General features: G+C 43.0%; 1 protein-coding gene across 15 annotated transcripts in view; it reads left to right on the top strand.

Annotated features, from left to right (window-relative positions):
- The window catches only part of DAB1 (DAB adaptor protein 1), a 1,411,149-nt gene that overhangs the window by 1,273,915 nt on the left and 112,412 nt on the right, over nt 1-24,822 (top strand). For 13 of the 15 annotated variants that reach the window (XM_086952885.1, XM_086952858.1, XM_086952877.1 and 10 more), the window contains 2 exons: nt 22,208-22,327; nt 23,075-23,113. In XM_086952885.1, coding sequence (XP_086809011.1) covers nt 22,208-22,327; nt 23,075-23,113 — 159 coding nt within the window. The remainder of the gene's footprint in view (nt 1-22,207; nt 22,328-23,074; nt 23,114-24,822) is intronic. The other 2 variants (XM_086952904.1, XM_086952923.1) reach the window with 1 other exon arrangement.

Raw genomic sequence — 24,822 nt, 5'->3', positions numbered from 1 at the left:
CATTAGACCAGCTAGCTCTACAGTGACACTACCACCCCCTTGTATTCTACAGTGATGTATGCAGTTTCTGGAAACCACTGAGCATGACAAACCTGATTCCTCAGGTATCGGGGAAAACAATACGGTATCTTTCGTTCAGTCACTCATGCTTATTTTTCTCAGAATACAAATAGAATGACGATTGGAACGGTTTCAATATTTATTTATTGGCCAAGCGTCAGTCTAGTATGAAACATATTTGCTGCAACAATCAAAAGCCAGGAGCAGACAAATGTGATTGCTAGCACCAATAAAGTAAATAGCAGATACATTTCTACTGTAGTGCTAATACGATGAATAAAAGCAGATGATGTAAAACAATAGCATTGGCGTACTTCGACGTTACGTAGCCTACCTAAATGTACCTAGCCCAGATATGTAGGCGAAGCCTGTGCATATAAGTGCTAGGATATATCCTAATGGAGCAAAGAATCCCCTGGGGAAGTGCTAACCCCGCACCTGATGGTTCTGAATGAAGGACCCCATCTCTGCATCGAGGATGGCACCTGGCAATGGATGCCAGGTCTCTGCCTGTTGAAGGATCCAGCCTGGAAGGAATTCTCCTCTCTTTCTGTAAGGGGGATGAGGGACTTTTATACCAAAGTGGTCACTCCAGGGTTTCTTCTAGAGTAAATATGTTTTGGAAATATTCACTAATCCCTTGCTAATCCTTTTCTAAACGAAAACACTCCTGCATAGCTGGCTGTTGGTCTTGGATGAAAAAAGAGAGGTGACCATTATACATAAATGTCTACTGTGCCTGAGGGCATGTATATGTACGTCAGGTAATGGAATTAAGATAGAGTACTGAGAGCCTGTCGTCGAAAAGACAGCAGTAAGCTACTGGGTAAAAGGTCACCTGTATAGAACTGTTAAGTCATGAGGATGGGACAAAACGTATGTAATGTGGTATGTACATTATGGGGTGATCCTAAAGGACATGACAAGGGCCTTCTGGGAGGTAGACTGTGAGAGGTCGAAACACAGCAGATCTGATGCATGATCTAGCTACAGTGTCTTGCATCAGAATAGAACACTCTGTACATGGATGTCTGGATTGCACAAGTAAATAGTTTACCGTATCATTTTTGCCATATAATTATAAGTACAAGAATAGCTCAATCAAAATGAAAGGCAGAGTCCGGGGTGTCTGGGTTTTAAAGGGCTTTAATTCAGAAAATGACAAATGACTCGAGTCATTGGAGATCTATTCCATCAATACAAGGGTTCGAGCATGCAAGGGAAGATGTCAGGAAAGATGTCAACGATTTATTCACAGTACATGGCATATATAGTAAAATGACACAATAGCATTGCATACAGTAGGCGTGACTAGTGTAATGTATATGATAAGAACACATGTGCGTTGCAAAAAGGCGTGAACATGGGTGTGCACAGAGGCGTGAACTAGAAACGTCACAGAAAAGTGTCATAAGTGGGTGGATGCTTAGAGAATTCTTGCAGAGTCAGCTGAAACCCTTGGCCTGAATGCGCGCGCAACTAATGTGACGTGTGGTTGACGTAGACTAAGAGTCTGACTTTTAACACTAGTGGAGAAGAGGCATATGTCTGGCATGTCAGATCGACCTGTACCTAAAACATATCTGGTATCTGATGTTTGGAGGATGTTTATACTGGAGGAAAAGGTCTTTCGGGCAGAGGCTATGCTACACTGAATGTATGCGTGTCTAGGTGCAGATGCGCAGAGCCAGGGCCTACCATGGTAACGGGAGCAATGAATTACATGAGGAGGACAGGAAGGCTTTACCCTTTACTCTGCAGCCGGGGAACTGTTTACTTATTTTACTAGACAGGAATGTGTTTTCGAGGAGGCTGAGCCGGCTACGCTGATAACATGAAGGTAAAATACTGTTTTTGGCAGGCAGAGCAGGCCGAGCCGGGCACCGCTCGCTTGGCAGGAAGGAAGGCAGAGGTCAGGGATGCATCTCATCTCCACGTTGCAGGTTTCGGAGACAGAGACGAAAAAGTGGTTCAATGGCAGGAATTAGGGCCTAACTCGGCAGAGTCAGGAAAACGTGAAAGTGCACCATGTAAAGACGGTGGCATGGCATACTTAGGAACTGAATTATCAATCCATTCATGGTGGATCTGAAAGAGGACATGTTAACGTTGGACGCAAATGTATTTGCGTCTTTAAATTCGGTTGCAGAGGGAAGTTACATGCACTTTAACTCGTACATGGAGACGGTGGGGTACTCGTTAGGGGACATAACTTGACCATAAAAATTCCAATTACCTCATTCCCTCCTTGTCCCCTACGGACCCATTAGGATATATCTATTTTCATGAGGCCATCTATTTGTTCATATAACATCATTTGTTCTTCTTTCTTTAATCGGGAATGGGAACGTGCACTTGAACGGGGAATACAGGATGTGGCGCACAAGCCGCAAATCGCTGGCCCACATTGAAGACATAGACAGCAACTGAATACAATGGCCAATATAACCCCTAGGAATGACAATAGCTTCCATCCCCAGGCTGTTACTACACCCCAGAGCCAACCGGACCAAGTCCATGAGCCTGGGTTCTGGTGTATCTGATGGGCAATTTCATGAAGTCTGGTGATGGCCTTATAGACTGAAGGCGCGTTATTAGGAATAAACACGCAGCAACTGGATCCGATGACTCTACAAGCTCCGCCCCTATCGGCCAGGATGACGTCAAGGACAAGGCGGTTCTGAAGAACAACAAGTCTCATAGCAGACTGCTCCTCTGTTAAGTTGCCCAAAGCTGAAGTAGTCTCATTCACTACTGCTTCGAGAGTTCTGGTTACTTTGCGTATCAATTTACTATTGGACACTGTGCCTAGATAGGGAAAGAATCCTTTATTGAAAACAGTATATTGTTCCCATGCGGTTTCAGTATAATCAACTAATGGAAGGTCTCTTTTGGCTCTAACATGAACGAGGCGGGAATTTCTGTGATAATCGGGAGGAGCTAGAAAAACAGGTGGTAGTAGGAATGCAATGTAACAGGTACCATCCCAGTCTAGGGGTAAACGTATATAAGCGGTATGACCACAAACGAAATAGGAATGGCGGGAGGCTTTGAATGTAGACTTGCCTTTATCACTGAATTCGATCACAGTAGTGCATTCACTATGACCTAGGTGTACTGAACCATTCTTTCTGACACATAATTCACCTTTGACTGACATAGATGGCAAGTCTGGACTAGTTTCTGACTGAACGTTTAGAATCATGAGGTCAAGTGTAAAATTGCCTAATCCATACACTTCGTTTTCTAGGTCGGTCCCTGTCCTTTGGGGAAGACCCTCCTTGTCTGGGAAACATGCCTTATTCAGAACTGAGTTTAGATTCCCCCACACCCATCTGCCCTGGTAAACTATGAAATCGGCATCTACGGAATTAATTAAACTAAACCATGCACCACAGGAACCATTGTGTGTGAATGGATACGGAAAGAGGGGGAGAACTCCCTGATATTTCTGATAGGGAGGGAGTCGGCCACATATCCAACAATTGGTGGCATTGCTGGTCTGATGGGAATGGTGTAACATACTGATGAATGAATTGTTGCGCAGCGCAAGTCGGTAAGATAATTCATGTGGAGGCAGCTCACTAAACGTGTGTTCTGCAGTGTCATTAGAAAAAGAATGTGGAAACAGAAAATACATGTACAACATCAGGCTGGTGCCAATTAACGTAAGACTCAGAAAAAACAGAATAATCAGGGTGCAGACGCACCTACTACGGAGATTTTTACAGTAACGATTTCTTTTCATGATCTCCTGTCTATCTCTCTCTCTATTTGGATCTAGCTTGTACATTGTCAGAAACTGCCTAACCGCTTCACCCAGGAGGGGACTTAAACAATTAAACTGTCTGACTTACTAGACCTTAGTTTCAGTTTGTACTCCTCTTGGGGAGTTCGCTCTCGAAAAGGGAGTTTAATGTCTGTCTTTGGTACGTGAGAGTCCTGGGAGTCAGGGCTGGGCAAGAGTCCATGAAATTTTTTGACGTGGCTAGAATGCACCCAGCCCTTCCTCCCCTCCAGTTTCACGGCGGTCCGGGTGGTTAGCAGGACAATCTTCGGCTCCTTCCAACGGGGCTCCAAAGGGCTCGTCCTATCGAAGTTCCGTACAATGACTGTATCCCCGGGGACCAGGGCATGCGGCTTCACCTCGGAGTTGTCTGGGAAGGCTGCAGCCACCTGTGAACGACAAGATTGTAGTGCAGACATCAAGGAGGCAAGGTAATCTGTCAGCATAGTACTATCAACATCGGTTATTTTTCTCGGCAGAGGCGTCCCCCACATATTAGGAGGGCTACCGAAGACCACCTCATATGGAGATAGCCCTGTCCTTGAATGGGCTACCATTCTCATATAAAACAGTGCAACAGGTAATGCTACTATCCAGTCTACGCCCTTTTCTTTACATACTTTAGCAAGTCGAGTTTTCAGAGTCTGATTGTGGCGCTCCACGAGACCTGCTGCATCTGGATGCCGGACACAGTGGAACTTCCACTGGTACCCCAAAAGGAGTGAGATTTGCTTCATCAATTCAGACGAGAATCGCTGACCGTTGTCTGAGTACACAATACGGGGCAAGCCATATCGAGGGAAAAACTCACGAACCAGCTGCCTGGCAGTGGTCGGGGCAGTGTAATCTGGAACGGGATATGCTTCTGTCCATCGGGATAGGGCACATACAACTACGAGGACATACTTGAATCCTCGGCATCGGTCCATCTGGATATAATCCATCTGGAGGACTTCAAAAGGATAGTCAGGAGGATGAAATCCACCTTGCTCTACGGGAATCCCTTTTCCTGGATTGAACTGACAACAGATCATGCAGGTACACACTTTCTGTTTTGCTGCTGCTCGTAAATGCTTATTGAACCAGAGATTCTGTAAACTGTCTAACATGGCTTTTTCTCCTAAATGTGCTGGGCTATGTGCAGTGTTGATGATAACTTGAACCATAGAGTCGGGGAGGAACCATGTGGTTTTTCCCCTCGTCATCCACCCTTGATCTGTCTGGACCCCTCCTTGTTCAGCCCATTTCTTGATTTCGTCTGGAGTAGCATGTGTCTGAATGTCAATAACATCTAGTGTGGGGTCCCTGACTGTCATGCTGTGTGTCAGTGATGATACATCGGTCTTTGTCATATCAGTCGTCTGTGTATGAGTCTGTGCTGTATATTTCGCTGTCTGATCTGCGAAGTCATTACCTTGGGAAATCTTGTCTGTTACTTTAGTATGTGCCTTGCACTTCATGATGGCTATGGCTGTAGGCAAATGTATTGCTTCTAACAGTGCTTGAATGAGGGGACCGTGTTGGATTTTGGCTCCGTGAGAGGTCAGGAAAACTCTCTCTTGCCAGAGGACACCGAAGTCGTGAACGACTCCGAATGCGTAACGTGAATCTGTGTATATGTTTACTTTCTTGTTCTTGGCTAGTATACAGGCTTGGGTCAGAGCAATGAGCTCTGCAGCTTGGGCTGACAGGGTGTCAATGCGATGTGTTTCTATGACTTCAGTTTCAGTGGTCACTGCATATGCGGCCACTAACTCTCCTGTGCTTGTTCTCATGCATGAACCATCCACATAAAGTGTCAGGTCTGGATCGGGTAATGCGACATCTGTCAAGTCTTGCTGGGTTTCGTAACTGTGTCAACTACATCTATGCAGTCATGTGGAGTAGGATCTGCTGTGTTTGAGGGTAGAAGTGTAGCAGGATTCAGTGTATTACAACGTCTGATTTCTATGTGTGGCTGGAATAACGTCAATTCGTAACCTGTCAGTCGTGCTATTGTCAAGTGTTGGGTCTGTGTTCTGTTTAGAAGAACTTCAACAGAGTGTGGAACCTGTACCGTCATTTGGTGTCCCAATACAATGGAATCACTTTGTCTGATTGCTAGAGCAGTTGCTGCAACTGATTTCAAGCACGCAGGCAAGGCCTGGGCTACTGGATCTAATGTGCTCGAAAAATAAGCACACGGTCTGTGTTTGTCTGCTTGAAGCTGAGTAAGAACCGACAACGCTGTGCCATCGCGTTCTGTGACAAATAGTGTAAAAGGTTTGCTGTAACATGGTGTCGCTAAAACAGGTGCTTGACATAAGGCTTTCTTAAATTCGTCAAAAGCTTGTGTATGTTCCTGAGTCCAAGGGAGGGCAGTCGAAGACGCTGCCTCCTGTGTTGTCAACTGTATGAGTGGTTTAGCTAGAAATGCATACTGGGAAATCCATTGTCTACAATAGGAAGTGAGTCCAATAAAGGCTCGTACTTCTTTCTGTGTCTTGGGTTGTGGCAGATGTGCAATTAACTGTATACGATCTGGTGTTAGCTGTCTCCCCTCTTTGGACAGCAAGTGCCCAAGGTACACAACTTGCTGGGCGCAGAATTGCAGCTTCGAAGGAGACACCTTGTGTCCCTTGTCCGCCAAGAATATCAAAACTGTCAGTGAGGCTTGTTCACATTCTGGTTCACTTCGGGCGGTGATCAGTAGATCATCGACGTACTGTAACAGGGCAGTATTGGTAGGCATGTGAATATCGTCAAGTTGTCGTTTCAGTGCTTGGCTGTAGATGCTGGGGCTTTCTGTGAATCCTTGAGGTGCGCGTGCAAATTTGAAGCTTCGGCCATTTAAACAGAATCCGAAAAGATACTGGCTTTCCGGATCAATGGGAACACTAAAGAAGGCGTTCTTGAGATCGATTACAGTAAAGAACGTCGCCTCTGAATCAATAGTTGTCAATAAAGAGGAGATATCCGGGACCACAGGATACTGTGGTACCACGCATTTATTCAATTTGCGCAAGTCAATAATCAGTCGATAGACTGGAGGTGCATTTGGATCAGTACGTTTAAGAATCGGAATGATAGGAGAATTACAAACATTGGAGTCGGTTTCTACAACCACTCCTTGTGCAATGAGCTCGTCAATGATTTGCAGTAAAGCCACTACAGCATCTGGTGGTAATTTGTATTGTCGAATACGTGGTAGTATAACTCCTGGCTTGAGTGTAACACGGTACAGTGTAATGTGCATACAACCTACATCAGTAGGGCCTTTCGCCCATAAATGTGCAGGAACATTCTGTAACCTGGGATCAAAATCTCTCAACACATGATGGCATTTGAAGTCACGAAGGAATAGCCTGACTCCTTCCGGAGAACAACAAATTACAGCTCCTAGAGCTTTCAGAGTTTTTATACCAAGCAGATTTTCTGGACATGATTTCGTGAGCAATAAATCTGTAGTTCGGGACAATGGACCAACCGCAAGGGGTATTGGTTTCGACACTTCGTTAACAATAGGCTTTCCTGAAAATCCAAGGGAAACATTCTGTGAGCCTGAGAGGGGTGCCCCTGGAACCTCTTCGTGACTGATGGTTGTTCTGCTTGCCCCTGTATCAATCAAAAACTTTCTATCTTTCCCTAATACCTGGCTATGTACATAAGGACCCTCTTGATCTACAGGGACCTCAATAAGGGGCAAGCCAACCTCCCTCTCTAGGCTGTTTCATGTGTATTGCTGATAATCGGGGTAGTCGGATTGGGCATACTGGTACATCTGCTGTGTGACTTGCTGAGTCGCGGCAATGGGTTGGGGCTGTGGCACCGCTAAGGCTTGCTGTGGAGCATGCATAGGTTGTACATTTTGTGGAACATGTTGCTGGACCTGGTGTTGGACCTGGTCCTGTCTGGGCGGACGTGGTCTCTCTTTTGTTTTGCCTGTAGCGATATTGTGTTTCAAAACTGCGCAATCGTTTATATAGTGACCTGGCTGTTTACAGTAGTTGCATGTCCCTTTAACGGGAGCTGCTGAATTAATTGACTCTGTCGCGCCTTTTTTCTGACCATCTGCTGGAACTGACTGAGCAACTAACATTTTCATTTTCGTGTCTTTCATACGTCTCTGTTCGTTATCATGTTCCTCTCTAATTCTGTTCTGGTGATATTGTAACATTTGTAACATTTGGGAAGGCGAATTAGCTTGCCATGTGCTCTCAACTTTCAGTACACGGTTCTTAACCTGGGGCAAAGAATTTTCGACCAATTTAGATACAAAAAGGTGTGGATATGACTCGCTACTTGATTTCAGGCCACTATTAATAGTAAAACATTTCTCAAATCTGGAATAGAAATCACTAGTGTCTTCATCGGGTTTCTGTTTGCAGGCTGAGATCGCGTCCCAGTCTTCCTTTTTAGTTGCTAACAATCTTGGCAAAACCTGTACTAACAATCCTGGTAATGCTTTAGTTTTGTCCCCAAGCCCTAAACCTGGGGTTCGACCAGTTTCTTCGGTTTCTAATTCGGCCCAAACAATCTTTTTATCTCCCACCTCCCATTCTTTCTCCTAGAGTTTCTCGAAAATACCTGTAGGCAATAGCACTTTTAATATTTTCATAATGTCGGGATAGGTGTAATCCCCCATAAGTAACATTTTTTTGTTTTTCACGGTGAAAACCTGCGGGGTCTTTATCATGACTGGGCACTATTTTCTTCATTTCCAATAATTCCATTTTAGTTATAGGCGTGTAAACGAACACACGTTCTAAGGTATTATCATCCTTCCTGACTGGATGTACTTCACGTAAAGGATTCTGTTTGTCAAAGTTATATGAGTGCCTTACAGGGGGTGGAACGGAAACAAGATGTGGAGTCAGGAACGTTCTATATCTATGACGTTGTTCTAGAATTGTATCAATTAGATCGGTACCTAGACCTCTCCATCGCCTCAGGAGTAAGTCTTGCAATAAACTATATAACGGACCTGGATCGGATGCTTGGTTTTCGTATTGTATAATAAGGTGTTGTGTCATGTATATACCAGCTAGTCGCTGTTCTTCTGGAGTAAGACTTAAAAACGTTTGTACTACTGTGTCGTCTTTATAGATACTGTCATCTCCGGCCCACTGTACTGCGGACCGGGCTAGTTCCTGATCGCGTAAGGTATTGTGTTCTTGATAACCTATCCTTTCTTTTAGTACTTTGTCAGTCATCTGGAATACATGCTCAAGGGTACATCGCTCTGGTATCGGACACAGGTAACGTTTCTTGTTTGCGAACATTTCTTGTTTACGAATAGGTCTATTGAAGGGCCTATCCATAGGATACGGTCCAGGGAGTTTCTCTCGATCTACATATGCCATCATTTTTCTATCTGACTGTTGTGAGGTTTCTGCTAGATTCTCTGATTCATCTTCCTCCTGCGAGGAGGTTGGGTCGTCTGATTCGAGTGCCTCTTCAGACTCTCGACGAGCATGTATATCTACTATTTCTTAACGGATCTTTCTAACCATTACATGTACACATCTCTCTTTATCATGTTTACCCTCAGCAATATTCTGGCTCCATCTAGTCAGTCTTTTCATCTCATCTGGTGGAAAACCTGCCTGATCTTGTTCCCTTATTAAACAATTAACCAAAAAACGCATGATTAAACCTTTGTTCTCAACCTTCTGACGTGACATGGCGTCACCAACAGACTCCGATCTTTCTCCTGTTCTAATAAAATGATACATATTATCTAGATGTTCTGGCATTTCTGGCAGTAAAACTAAATACTCGGTAACACGTCTTAAACGTAGGGAAGCTAGCAACATGGGTCCTGTTCTACCAGGCACTGTATCATATCTACAATCAGTAAGCTGTTCTTGAGGTGTTTCAGCTGGAGCTCCTTTAGGTGTTCGTGACATTGCGAGATCTCTCATTGTTACACGATGCATCTGTGGTGGGGTACGGAATCCTCCTCCAGCACCCCCAGAGGCGGAGGCTTGAGCAAAACCGGACTGTAGGGTCGGGGCAAAAGGATTAAGTGGATTGATACCACCAGGGAAAACTACCGAGGAGGTGACAACAGGTGGTGGAGGTGGTGCGGGAAGAGGTGGAGGCTGCGGAGCAGGATGTGGTGCGGGCGGAATTTGCTGTTGGGGACCTGGAAGTAGGTGATCGTGGGGTTGGCCATCAGCAGGTGCAGGTGGTACGGGCACATGGGCAGGTGCAGTAGTATATGTGGGAGCTACATTGTCCAAGTAGGAGGAAAGGAAAATGTCTGCTGCGGTCTTATGATGTAATTTAGTCGGAACCAATGGAGGGGGCAGGTCTTTTGGTTTTTCCGGGGTTGCGGGCAGACCGCCCTCGGCCCGGACTGGATACAGTCCTGACAAGATGGCATTACTCTGTCTGTCGTGTTGTTCCATTCTAACTCGCTCTCCTTCTTCTATTAGTTCTTTTTCTTTGGCTTTTTCGGAATCCTCTCTACTCTTTTCTACTTTTCTGAGTGCTTTCTCGGTCCGTCTGTGTGATTCTTTATGCCATAATTCAATGGCATCTTTCTGTGACTGTCTGGCTTTCTTTTTCCATAACGCTTCTTCTACTCTCATGATGCACTCGGCATCCCATGTCCCTGTAACAGGCCATCTCTGATTCTCTGCTAAGTCTTTCGTGTATTCTACCCACAGGTCGAGATATAAAATGGCATCCAAGCCGTGCTTGTGGTACATAAAATGCCCAGGAGTGTCCCTGGGTGGGATGGGAACGGCTTCCTCAAGTATCCCTTTTCTAGTTCCTATCTGTCGTAATTTCGAGAATAAAGGCATTTCTGCCACTGAAATGTACACGAAAACAATGAACACAATATAATATGCAAACAGTCACTCATACCACGACATCAAACACATTGAAACATTTCGAACATAATTTGACAACCCACTAATTCTATAACGAGAACAAAACTGAATTGTTGGATGCACGAATTACTTGATATACTGCTAAACAGTACAGATACACTGCTAAAACAGTGCAGACCGGGTCTGTGTACCCAAACCCGTCTTGACCGGATACAAATCAATGCACCCGTCTTGATGCGTCCCCAGCAACGGTACTCACCGGGAAGCACGGAACGGAAGGCCTCGGAAACTCGACTGGACTGGACTGACGTCACTGCTTCTGCTGCGCACTACGCATGTGCCTCGGCACTACAGGTGGGCCTCTCGACACCTCGGACGCTGCTCTCTCGGCTGGGCTCTGGTCGGGATCCTCCGCACTCCTCACCGCCTCGTATGGATGTCGAGCGCAGTTTCCGTCACCTCCGTGGGCCTGAGGGAGTTACAGGAAATCCTGCGGAAGCGCTTGGGGTCCGTCACGGCCGAGGCAGGGGGCCAGGCCTGCGACGCATCTCCGGCGCGTGGGGTGGGGGAGGGGTCCCTATTCGGGTGCCAAATTATGTGGTAAATAATTTACCGTATCATTTTTGCCATATAATTATAAGTACAAGAATAGCTCAATCAAAATGAAAGGCAGAGTCCGGGGTGTCTAGGTCTTAAAGGGCTTTAATTCAGAAAATGACAAATGACTCGAGTCATTGGAGATCTATTCCATCAATACAAGGGTTCGAGCATGCAAGGGAAGATGTCAGGAAAGATGTCAACGATTTATTCACAGTACATGGCATATATAGTAAAATGACACAATAGCATTGCATACAGTAGGCGTGACTAGTGTAATGTATATGATAAGAACACATGTGCGTAGCAAAAAGGCGTGAACGTGGGTGTGCACAGAGGCGTGAACTAGAAACGTCACAGAAAAGTGTCATAAGTGGGTGGATGCTTAGAGAATTCTTGCAGAGTCAGCTGAAACCCTTGGCCTGAATGCGCGCGCAACTAATGTGACGTGTGGTTGACGTAGACTAAGAGTCTGACTTTTAACACTAGTGGAGAAGAGGCATATGTCTGGCATGTCAGATCGACCTGTACCTAAAACATATCTGGTATCTGATGTTTGGAGGATGTTTATACTGGAGGAAAAGATCTTTCGGGCAGAGGCTATGCTACACTGAATGTATGCGTGTCTAGGTGCAGATGCGCAGAGCCAGGGCCTACCATGGTAACAGGAGCAATGAATTACATGAGGAGGACAGGAAGGCTTTACCCTTTACTCTGCAGCCGGGGAACTGTTTACTTATTTTACTAGACAGGAATGTGTTTTCGAGGAGGCTGAGCCGGCTACGCTGATAACATGAAGGTAAAATACTGTTTTTGGCAGGCAGAGCAGGCCGAGCCGGGCACCGCTCGCTTGGCAGGAAGGAAGGCAGAGGTCAGGGATGCATCTCATCTCCACGTTGCAGGTTTCGGAGACAGAGACGAAAAAGTGGTTCAATGGCAGGAATTAGGGCCTAACTCGGCAGAGTCAGGAAAACGTGAAAGTGCACCATGTAAAGACGGTGGCACGGCATACTTAGGAACTGAATTATCAATCCATTCATGGTGGATCTGAAAGAGGACATGTTAACGTTGGACGCAAATGTATTTGCGTCTTTAAATTCGGTTGCGGAGGGAAGTTACATGCACTTTAACTCGTACATGGAGACGGTGGGGTACTCGTTAGGGGACATAACTTGACCATAAAAATTCCAATTACCTCAAGGGCCTTCTGGGAGGTAGACTGTGAGAGGTCGAAACACAGCAGATCTGATGCATGATCTAGCTACAGTGTCTTGCATCAGAAGAGAACACTCTGTACATGGATGTCTGGATTGCACAAGTAAGGGCTGTAGTTCAACTACAATCCCTCACACAGGTACTATCCTTTGTATTTAGCAGACACATTGAGCATGCCTCCGGCAGCAAAGTATATCTGCAAAAATGGAGCTGTCATTGCACACATCAGTGTCTCCATAAAGCCAATGAAAAGCCACACAGTGCAGCAGGAGCAGGATCCCCAGCAATATCTCAGCTTATTTTAGGCCTGTGCATCCAGGCCTGTCAAGAAGCTGGGATAGGTATTGAGGTAGGTCGTGCCATTTTCAATTCTTCTCCTGCATCTCTGTCTGCCCCTAGTTGGGAATCATAGCTTGAATCCCAGCATCAATTCAACAACCTGCAATCCTAGGCAAATCACCTAATCTCTTTGTGGCAAAACAAATCTGATTTTGTGTAATGCAATATGGTGCTCAGGTAAAGCACCCTGATGGCTTTGGGCCCGGTTTGCTCTATATAAAACTCCACAAATAAAAACTGCAGGCAGCCAGAAACATTTTACCCAGAGAATTGCTACCCTTGACCTTATTTGCTCTTCACCCACTCCATCCCAATTTTGTCAACATCATTTTACATGTTTTAGCCAGTGCTTGGACTCTTTAGAACCAAAACAACAAACCCCTCCCACTACTTCCATGACACCCCCATGGAAGATGCTATTAGCAGAAAAGTCTGTACTGTCTATGGTCACTTAATTAAAAAAACAAAAATCTCTTTCTTCCCTTTTTAGGATTTATTGTAAATGTAAATGTAAATGTATTTGTAGAGCGCACTGTCACCAAGCGGTTTCCTGGCGCTATTACTCATACCGCTGTGGAACCCCTCCTGGCTTTCCCTGTGAAGTGTCCACTCCTGGGCACCCCCAGGGTGAAGCCAGGCATCCACAGCGCTGTTGGGGCCGGTGTGGAGGTTAAGCAAGCTATTGCCCAGAGTTGCAGCGTGGGACCCATGATTAGAATAGGCACCGAGGCGAGAAATCAGGTCCGAGGAATTATGAGCCCAAGACCCGCCGAGGCAGGAATTGAACCCTGGTCCCGGACCAGAACTCTGCATCACGGTCTGCCGCTCTAACCATTGAGCCACACTCCTCCTCCTTTAGCGCTTATTACCCATCACATGAGTAGCAAGCACTATATAAATGCAATTGCAAATCAAGACGATTTGGTGACGAGTAAACAACACTGCCTTACGCAATTTGAACCCCGGCTGTGGGGCTTATGTCCTAGAAATTGTGAATCACCTGTGAGCCACATCACCTCCTTTGAGCACATTGCAACTGCAAGATAAGTAGAGAAGCGTAAAAAAGAAATGTTTATTCCAACGCTTTTTTCTAGAGCCATACTTTGCCCAGACTTCCCCTGGGACAGACGCCAATGCATCTTCAGCCCCGCTATCAAACATGACGGCAGGGTCTAAAGCCCTTTGAGCCAAATGGGCGATCGCGCACCTGGCCTCAATTAGCTGCTGGGAAGCGAGGGACTTCATTAGTATTGATGGAGTCACAGAAAGGGATGGTGGGTGAGTAACTGGACTAATAGTTACTTTACAGGCATTTTAATTGTAATAGACCATAGATGTTTACATGGCGCATGAGTTTAGTCAGGAGAAAGGTAGTGGTTTCTATATGTCAACTGTTTTATTATGTATTCTGGCATAATAAATAGAAATGCACTTAGATGCCAGCAGTGAGTGGGACAAATTCCAAACAAAGAAGGATTAAATTAATGAGTCTGTGAGATTTACAATGAACACATGCAACATGCTGTTGACATGGTCATTTCTGCAGTCTCATTCCCAAACATTTTGCCTGCACCCTCTTGTTTTCTGAACCCATTTTTGTTAGCTTTTAGGACTCTGCACTCTTTACCACTGCTAACCAGTTTAAAAACACTGGTGCTCTCTCCTTTAAACATGGTGAAATTGGCTTACACCCAACTAGTTCCAAGTAAAGTGGTACTACATGCATCCAGGGCCTGGACATTAAATACTACTAGTGCGACTGCAGCATTTATTGTGCAACCCACTTATAAACTATTTTAACCATGTCTCAGGCCTGCCATTGCAATCGGTGTGTGCTGTTTTAAACTGCCATTTAGACCTGGCACAATAAACCTTTTGCCAGGCATAAACCTTCCTTTTTAATACATATAAGTCACCCCAGTGGTAGGCCTTAAACAACCCACAGGCAGAGTGAAGTGTATTTTAAAATGTGTACAGGTACTTGTAACTTTTATATGTCCTGGTAGTGAAACATTTGAATTTTTTCCCACGACTGCAAGGCCTGCCTCTCCCACAAGATAACTTTCAATTGGGAGAATATAAGAATATTGAGTTTGGGGTCTAATGAACTATAGTTTAAAACCCTCTTTAATGGTAAAGTCAGCTGCTAAGTAACCAATCTGAAAATGCCACTTTTAGAAAGTTGGCATTTTCTTGTCCTAACCCTTTGGTGCCTGGTGTCTGTATCCTGGGTTATATGACTAGGTGTAGCTGGCAGTTGGTCTTTTTGCATTGCTCCCAGATAGTGGCAAGAAGGGGAATAGTAACTGGCAGGATGGGCCATCCCTGACTTGACCCTCCACACTTGAACTTCACAAAAGCTCTGCCCTGCACACTCACAAAGGGTTTTGAAACTAGTCTTGGAAGGGGCCAGGGCAGTGAGGCAGGAAAGTCCAAGCATCTCTTGGGGTGGAAACCTTCAGAACATTCTCCTACTTCAAAGTGGGCACCAGGTATAAATAATGAACCCTCAGATCCAACTCTTCATTACACCTTTGGACCTGTGGAAGACACAGAAGGACTGCTGTGCTGCTCTGCAAGAAGGAATGCTACTCTGTTGCTCTGCTGCCCAAGTGAAATGACTGTATCTGCATCTTGATCTCAGGACCACCAGAGTGACTACAAAGGCTTGCTACCTGGCCTCCAGATCAGAGCCTCAAGGACTGAAAATGCCCCAACCGTCCTGAAGCCAGCACATTTACTCCACTTGCCGTGAGTCTTGCCCTACAAGTGGCGCCACCCCAGTCCTTAACCCTTGGAATTGGGCCTAAAGGTGCTCTTCCAGGCCATCTGTGGTCTCATGGGCAGAACTGACACAGCCTGATTCATCTCCTCGCAGCCATTTAGAAACTGCTTCTGCTGGACCCATCCCTGACACAGGACCACACATCATATCCCTCAGCTTCCCCAGAACGGCTGCTACATGCTGCATCATTGATGCAGGACCTTGTATCTACTAGGTGGTAGTGACTTAAGAGTTTTGACTAGGCCTGGGCGTCGTTTGCCTAGCAGCACTACACGTAGCTTCATTTATTATACTTTGAACTTCACGTAGTACACATAGCAGTGAATATTATATTGTATCCAATATCAAAATAATTCTACAAAGACCTTCAATGGGTTTGCATTTGACTCGTGAGGGACATCTAGTAACGACTAGTGGAACTGCAGCTTGATGTAAGAATAATTTCAATGCTTTGCATTTGACTCGTGAGGGACATCTAGTAACGACTAGGTGAACTGCAGCTCTTTGTAGAATTATTTTGATATTGGATACTATATTATTCACTGCCAACTGCTAATCAATTCCCATTAAGCTTTGCAGGGCCTTTGGTTGGGATTGTTTTTTCACCAATAACTGTGCTTGGGGTGGTCCTAAGAGGATGGGACCACCACTGAAGTTCAACAAAATGTGCTTTTTGTTTATGCTCTTTGTGTTCAAGGCATCTGCATGGTCCTCCACCTAGGTTAGGGGGACCCCAAAATCATCAGCTCTCTCATTGCCTAATGTTTTCATTGTAAAAGTTCACTTTTGTGATTTGGTTATATGCTTTCAAGCATGTAAAATTGCTTGTTCAAAGTATCTGAGGATGTTGTTGATTTAGCTGCTACGATACGTGATTAAGCACAGTTTTGGTACTGTGCTACTGTACTACGTGCGATTTATGAAGTGTTAATTAGTACAAACTTTGCATTCTCCGTTAGCGTAATGTAGTATTATGCCCAGGGTTAGTTTTGACATAGATGTGAGGTAATGACATGTTGCTAGAATACGTTTTAATTGTCCTTTTATTGTTTATTTAAATGTATTGTGTTATTTTTAACTGCATAATCTATGTGATCTCTTTTATGACAACATTGTCTAAATAAAGACTAAAAGATGAAGATGGAAGAAATATGGGCTATGTTTACTTAATAACATTGTAGGCAGGTTATTCCAATAATAGTCATCAATAATTATAATCATTGTTTACAAATGTACTGCATCATAATAATTTGTATCTGTGAATATAGCATTGTAAATAATAGGTTTTATTAGCCACGTAAGTTGGTGCTACTTGGTTTACTACTGTGGAAGAATTGAAGGCTTTCTTCGTTTTGCCAGGAATTGAACTTCTTGTGACAGCAGATGTAAGGAGTGTGTGCTTAACTCACGGAGCCATCTTTCAATCTATAGTTTCATTTTATCAGTAGACGAAGGAAACTAGGGAAGAAAAAGTGACATAGTAAATTGTCTGCCATTTCAGACTGAGCTATTCCTAAGGAATACTTTCTATTATACAGACTACAAGAGGTATATAACATAAAAGCATATATATTAAACATATAGGCAAAACCACAATGAATAAGGAGACCTACCTAATGCAGATTGCAATGCAAGGATGTAGGTGCAGTGAACCTGGATTAATTATAAGTCTTTCGCTGAAGTTTGATATAGAGCTGAAGACTGTGGTAAAAGATGGTGACATCAGTCATTGGATAATGTGCATCCTGAGGCTAAAGATTTAAAAGGCAAAACAAACCATTGCCATGTTTTTGGGCATTGCAACAAAATGGGTTATTTGTTTGGAAATATGTAAGTCCATCTCCAGTGATAGGTCCAAAATCCTGTCTGGTCCATTAGAGAAGTTCAATAAATAAGCCTGGGTTCAATCAATCCACAGTAGCTTTGGCACAGGACTGGCACACTTAAATTAAGGAAAATGTATTGAGTATTTACTAGAACCAAAACACAACACTATAAAACAAGAAAAATGACAAAACATATTAAAATCAGTGGAAGCAGATGTTTTAACAATTGTAGGTAAAAAATTGCCTGGAAACAGCATAGCATCTCTGACAGGACCTATACACAAGTTGAGGCTGACTGTAATGCATCCGCAGCCAGAAACACCTGGTATGAGATTTGATCAAAGACAATACTTTCTGACTTGGACTTTTTTCTGGAAGTCAAAATCCTTCAGAAGCAAGATGAAAGGCTGTATGTGATGAAGTCCTCTTGATGTCGAGTACCCTTGGCCAAGAGGGAAGTTCAAATGATGTACCTGACAAAGTCTTCTCATCGTCCACATGGCTGTCATGTATTCGGCCTGTCGAAACTTCTGCAATGAGACTTGCTCTCTCTTTTTTGATTCTTGGAAGCCTTCAGTGGGACAACCATGTAGGCAGTATCCGGGAAGGTTACACCAAAGCCAATTTCCTAGCCATGAGTGTCCCTTTAAACATTGTTTCTTGTGGCAAAAAGTTCTGAGTTGGATCAACCTGATATTCTTGCCCACTGAGGTCATGCCAGGAGTGGATAGTGTTGAGACGGTTGTCTCAGTCCTCCAGGGGCCATCAATTTTCGAAACCCATTTTCCTATTTTTTTTTGCTGCATTTCTTCTTAGCCGCTTCTAAGGCTCCCAGTATCCCAAGGACAACACTTAGAGTCCAGGTCCCACTCCTGCACAGTTCACCAGCACAGTTATGCCTGGGTCCACTTGTCAATGGCAAAATAGTCACTCCAGGAAAAGTCAATTTGCTGTCCCTGTAATCCACTATCAGTCCTCGGCAAACGTGGGACCAGGTCCAGCCCCTAAAATCTAAAAACAAATCACAGATAAAAAGGTTAATTCTCATCTGTTCCTCGACAGGTCCAAATGTGTTCTGAGTACACTGCATCAAGGAGTAAGGTATTTCAAAGCCAAAGTTACAAAAATAGCATGTTAATTCTACTTCAATCTTTCTTATATGAACAGCTACAGTGACATACTTTAAAAATAGCTTTTTGGGGCTAGTAAATGTAGGACCGTGGCAACGTTACATTCTTCTATGTTCCACACTTAAATACTTTTAATTAATTAATTAATTAATTAATTGTGTGCTTATATAGCGCAGGACTCACTCCCGAAGGGGTACCTCCGCGCTTCGACCGCTGCGAAACCCTTCCTGGCTTCCCTGAGAGATGGTCCCTTAATGGGTATCTCCAGGGTGAGACCAGGCATCCCCGGCGGTCTGGTGGGGCCGTTAGTGAAGATGAGGCAAGCTAGTGCCCAGAGTTGCCGAGTGTGATCGCTGATCAGAGTGGGCACCGAGGCGAGAGAATTATCGAGTCCGCTGACCCTGGTCCGGAAACCTGCCGCGTCGGGAATCGAACCCTGGTCCCGGGCCGTCCTCTGCTCTCGGGTCTGCCGCCTCTAACCAGTGAGCCACACTACTTCACATGTACCTCACATACTTGGCACCATAAATGTGTGGCTAGCAAGTAGCAAGGCACACTTAGGAGTCACTTACTCAAAATTTAAAAGTAGAAGTCCTTTCTATCAAAAAGAGGATTTTTAAATGGCTCTCTGCAGGTTTAAAAGTTGCAGCTTATAAGGTACACCTATGGGCCAGAATTCATGTTTTCCTTGTCAGCTTAGTGGATGGCACATTATGAGCGTCAGCTCACAGGGAGCATTTGCCATTGGTATATATCGGCTCCTCATACCATGACCATACTAGGATGGTAAATATACTATTTAGGAGTTATCCACTTCTGTCTTATTTTAGGGATCAGAGCACACACACTGGGGGTCAGCAGTGCCCTACTGTCCAGAGTTAAAATATCAGCAATGCCATTCTCAAAAAATATTGTGGGCACCATGCATCTTCTTACAGCCATCTCTCTATTTCTTTCTTGATAGACCTTCTTAAGAACTGTAGTGACTAAGCATAGTCAGTGACAGGACGGGAATAATATACCATATTGCCCATGCTGTGTTGCAGTTCCAATAGAAAATAAGGGGCATATTACCAAGCATAGGCGATAATTATCGCTATGCTTGGTTAGGGGCAATAATTTTATCGCCGTGCTTCGCCTATTTTTATCGCTTAGGAGCCTTGCTATTATCAAGGTTCATCTCCTAAGCGATAAAAATCGGCTAAAATGCATGAATATCACTGAAAAGTCAGCGATATTCATGCAATACCGAGCTAATGCTCTTAGCCATGTTATCCACCTACCATTGGATAACATGGCTAAGAACTGCTCAGGGCAGGCGTTAGCTTTTGGAGATATTTGCGCTCAGCACGAATATTTCCAAAAGTTGGTAATCGGAGATAGCGATGTTAGCGACATCTTGGCACTCCCATTTTGCATGTCATTAGCGATAATTATCGCTGATATGCAAAGTGGGCCCCTAAATGTCCGCTATCACCTACAAGCTGTTGCTAACTGGTGTTAGCGACAGCTTGGTAATAGGGCGATGAAATTATCGCCGCATCAGCGGGAAAAAGTCCCTCTTATGCGGCGATAATGGCCCTTGGTAATATGCCCCTAAGTTCTACTGGAATATCATATGAACTCACAATGTTATCTATGTGTGGCAAATCAAACAGGTGTAATCTCAACCTATGACAGCGAGTGCTGCATTTGTCCTGAAAGTTAAGGAGTAAAGCCAACCTGAATCAGTCCACCTTTATGTTGCTAATCTATCTTTGTTTTTTTGCTTAAAAGACATCTAAAAAGTCATTATTACAGTATCTCATGAATCTAGATATAATTTATTTCCAAACTATGACTTTAATCAGACCAACATTCACTGAACCACTTATCATTAGCTAATGGTTATCCAAAAAAGGTATGTATGGATTGGTATTTATATAGAGTGACCCCAGTTGTGAAGCAACAGAATCTTGTAGATTATGTGAGGGATAGCTAGACAATCTACAAGATAATGTGCATGCTTTAGGGGAGGGTGACAAAAATATATTTTACACACATTAAGGAACAGGGAGATGAATGAATGAGTCCATAATCACACAGTGTGGATTTCCAAGGACAGCTGCTCAAGCCAATAGGACACATCTCTTCGCAATGAATACATATATTACAACACAGTTAGTTGTTTCCTAGCTATTATAGATCAATAAAATATTTGGACGGACCAGACTTAATATTCGTAACAACCGATCCACAATTCAACAGAAGAGAGGATTAACAACCAAGGATAATTCGTACATACCAGTAATAGCAATTTTTCATTAAAATAGCGGGTGTTCTGCAAAAGTCATTTCCTAAACAAATAAGCATATTTCTTTATAGTAATCCCTGAGATAATGGATGCTTTAAACTCTCTCTGAATTATTTTAAATATGGTGTCCTGCACTTCTGCCTGCTATCACTGTGAAATGTTAGACTATTATACAGAATGGCAAATCTTGTCAATATTTATTTTATTATGTTTTAAACTTTTCTTATGGGCCAACATTGTGAACTTGTACATAAAAAAGAATTCCCCTACCCTTACATAGCACTCATCTGCAGTAAACCCCACATAGTCTATGCTATGACTTCCAAGAATGTTGGTTCAATAATTATCTTTTCAGTATATAACAACTCCATATGTATATTGGGAAGCTGGAACTTTTTTGAGATTCCCAAATGCATTTGGCGTACTTAGTCAATATAGGGAGGGGACTCTAAGGCAAATATTTGTGTGGACAATTTATCAACATAAGTGTAGAAAACCATTCCCTTATGCCCCTGTTTGCATGGTCATTCCCACTTTTTGCTGGGTTTTATTGCTGGTACTAGGATTCTGCACACTGCTGCATTTGTTCTGATGCCAACAAATATGTTGAATTGATCCCTAGAATGTGGTAGAAAGTCTACCCAAGCTTGTAAGTAAAATATCACTAGTGGACTGCAGCACACATTGTGCCACCACTAGAGTAACAGTGTACAACATGACTGCAGGACTACTACTGTACCCTGTAAGTGCAGTTTTAAAACTGCAAATTTGACCTGTCAAAATAGCCTTTGAGAGGCCTACATGTTCCTTATAAATATTGATAGGTCACCATTGAGTGGTCCTTTACAGCCCAATAAGCAGAGTGCATGTTATTTAGAAGTAGGACATGTAAAGGTTTAATGTATAGCTTGTCCTGACAGTGTAAAGGCCCTAAACGCTAAGTGTGGCAGGGTAAGCACTTGAGTAGGAAAGCATTGAGATATATTATTAAAATTAAACATTGTTATCTCCATCTGGATTCGAGATATAAAATTAATTTTTGGTCTTTTATTTTATTCATTAAATGCCCAAATTCTTTGGTATAGTTAGATTGCACCAAATATTTTACAAATTATATTCTTAAAACATCACATTTTACCTGTGTGAAGCCTCTAGAAGCCCATTTGAATGAGTTTCCAACTGTCATCCAGGAGCTGAATCAGTCATTGATGAGGTGGGAACGTTTTAGTACTTCACAGTATCTGTGTATGAACGTCAGTTTGAAACTAATAAAAAATTCTATGCAATCTTTAGATTAAGCCATGCACCAAAGCAAAGCTAACCATTTTCTACAATTCTGATTATTTTTTCCTAGGCTGAGCCTGTAATTCTGGATCTGCGAGACCTTTTTCAGCTTATATATGAATTAAAACAGAGAGAAGAAATTGAGAAAAAGGCACAAAAGGATAAGCAATGTGAACAAGCTGTGTACCAGGTATATAGATGAAGACACATCTTTTGGTATTTAATCATAAATGAGCATCAAAATTATAAATTCCAACTTGAACGTTTTAAATCAAACTAGCTAAGTAGTATCCTGGCACATGGTATTGAGACAGTAGCTGGGGGGAAGGTTTTTACTGATGTTGATACCCTGGTGAATTACATTTTCAGTTGCACGTTATGTCTGCGTAGGTACTAACAATTCTCAATTTAAAGAGGTTTCAGTGCATATGTGGGTCTGCCCTGATAATACCTTAACTACAAAACTCAGTTGGCTGTGTATCAGTGTTTCAGCGATTCTTTTGTGTGGAGAAGATGAACCAAATTATGTTGCAGCTGCCTCGATGATTTGGAGAATTTTCACTTGATGAGAGGGGAACATCTGTCTGCAGGTGGATTTGGGTTACTGCCAGGAGTGATGATAACGGTGTAGATATCTAAAGTGTTTCTAGGGTTAAATATATTTCTGAATATTATTTGGTACAGAGATAGATTTCAAACTCATTTTTATGTTACAGTAGATTACAGTCATCTGTTTATCGATACACGAGAATATGTTTTGTGAAATACATGAAGAGCAGTCTTGTTTTGTCAAAACTATGACTTCTAAGGGTATAATGGTATGTTGTATTTCTACTCAAAGGTTCTCTATTTCTGTTCTGTCCTTTCATATTTGATCACTCTTATTATGCTTTTGCTGTTTATTTTCCTGCCCTCATTCCTATCTTCTTGGATGTAGACAATTTTGGAAGAAGATGTGGAAGATCCGGTGTACCAGGTAATTAAAGCATATGTAGAACACAGAAAAATAGAAATAACTAGGTGCATGCAACAGGAGCTCTCATCACATTCCAGTTTGCCATCTCTCAGTGCCCCTGTCTTCATTTATGGGAGTTGATTCTAAAACATGTGGGCCATAACCCAATAAACCATAGCCATGTCAGATTTAAAAATGTACAAGATAACATACTATAACAATTGCCCCAGTACTACTTGTTGTTCAGGTCATCATTTATGGAAGGTGACGGATGTCTAGGAAAAGGAACAATTATCTATGCAGTGAAAGATGTCTAGGAAAAGGAATAATCATCTATGGAGAAATCTACTGCACAGAATGTATTTATGTGAGGGTGATAAATAGACATTCAGAAAATAAAATATTTGTAGTAAATAACTACTTTGGAAATAAAAGAGTCTGACTTTTTAGATGATATGGTTGTAGCAGAAGAGATATTGTACCTTAAGTTTATACTTCAGCGTATCACTCAGTTTCTGTTATAAGTTACTGGAAATCTAGTGGGTTGAGTTAATATTGCAGAGTTCAAGAAATGTTTAAATATATATGTTTGTACATGTGTCATAAATATTAGGAAAGGCATGTCCATACACCATTCAAATGTTGCCCTGTAAGGAGTAATTCAGAACCTTGAAATCCCATTGTTTTTTTTACAGTCAATTTGTCACAACTTGTTACATTTTTGAAAGCCACTAAACAGTGAGCTGATCATTCAAATACCTATGGTCCATAACCCAATAAGCCATAGCCATGACAAAATGTACTAGATACCATACTATACCAATTACCCCAGTACTGCTTTTTTAATCACTGAGTTCAAATAAAAAAACATAAGCTTCTGAATGGATTGTTAGTGCTAAATGTGGTATCTCCTCAAGTCTTATGTATAAGTGTATTCTCCTTTTGCCTACATACCACCCTGACCTAACTTGCTCCATCTAGATATGTTGTGCATTGCCCATGCACCTTCTGTCCATTTTAGAACTCTTGTCTTTTACTTCACTGTGCCTTCTCCTCTGTTTTCACTTACCTGCATTGTGTTCCTTCTCTGTGCCGTATGACTTTAGCTTCCTCTGTCACACATCTCCCAAGTTGGCTCCATGCTGCTGCATTTTCCTTCAATTTCTTCTCCTCTTTCCATTCTACTAAATTTCACATTTCTACATTTCTGCCATCACACACATTTTTCTGGTTTTTTTCACTTTTGACTACCTGTCTTCCACTTCTATTTGTTTGTCATTGGCATATCCCTCATACCCCTATGAACCCTCCTCCATCCCCCAAGGCTTCTGCTATGGCCTATGAACTTCCTCTTTTTAGTGGTCGTAGAGTTATGCCATCCTCAAATATCTTCTACGTACTATCTTCTCCGTCTCTGTATGCCAGCTGAGTCTTCCTAGTGCCTCTTTTTATATTGCACTAAACTCCCCATACTCTTCCCAAGTTCAAAGAATTCCTGGTGTTTTTGTGCCACTTCTTCTACCCTTAGGTTCTTTGCCTTCTAAACAAAGATGCCATATTAAATCTCAAAAATGGCTTTCAGCGCCATGCTTTCTGCTGTATATGGGCAGCCTTAGTTTGTAGTTTTGGGCAGGTACAAAGAATGCCATTCATGACTGTTACCTTTTTTAAGTGATTATTTGGATATCATTAATGGTTCTGCACTGTAGATGTAATGTGCTACATAAGCT

This window comes from Lissotriton vulgaris, chromosome 1_1 (assembly GCF_964263255.1).
Source record: "Lissotriton vulgaris chromosome 1_1, aLisVul1.2, whole genome shotgun sequence".
In the NCBI taxonomy this organism is placed as follows: Eukaryota; Metazoa; Chordata; class Amphibia; order Caudata; family Salamandridae; genus Lissotriton; species Lissotriton vulgaris.
The sequence above is the reverse complement of the archived record's forward strand: the minus strand, read 5'-3'. Positions and strand labels throughout refer to the sequence as shown.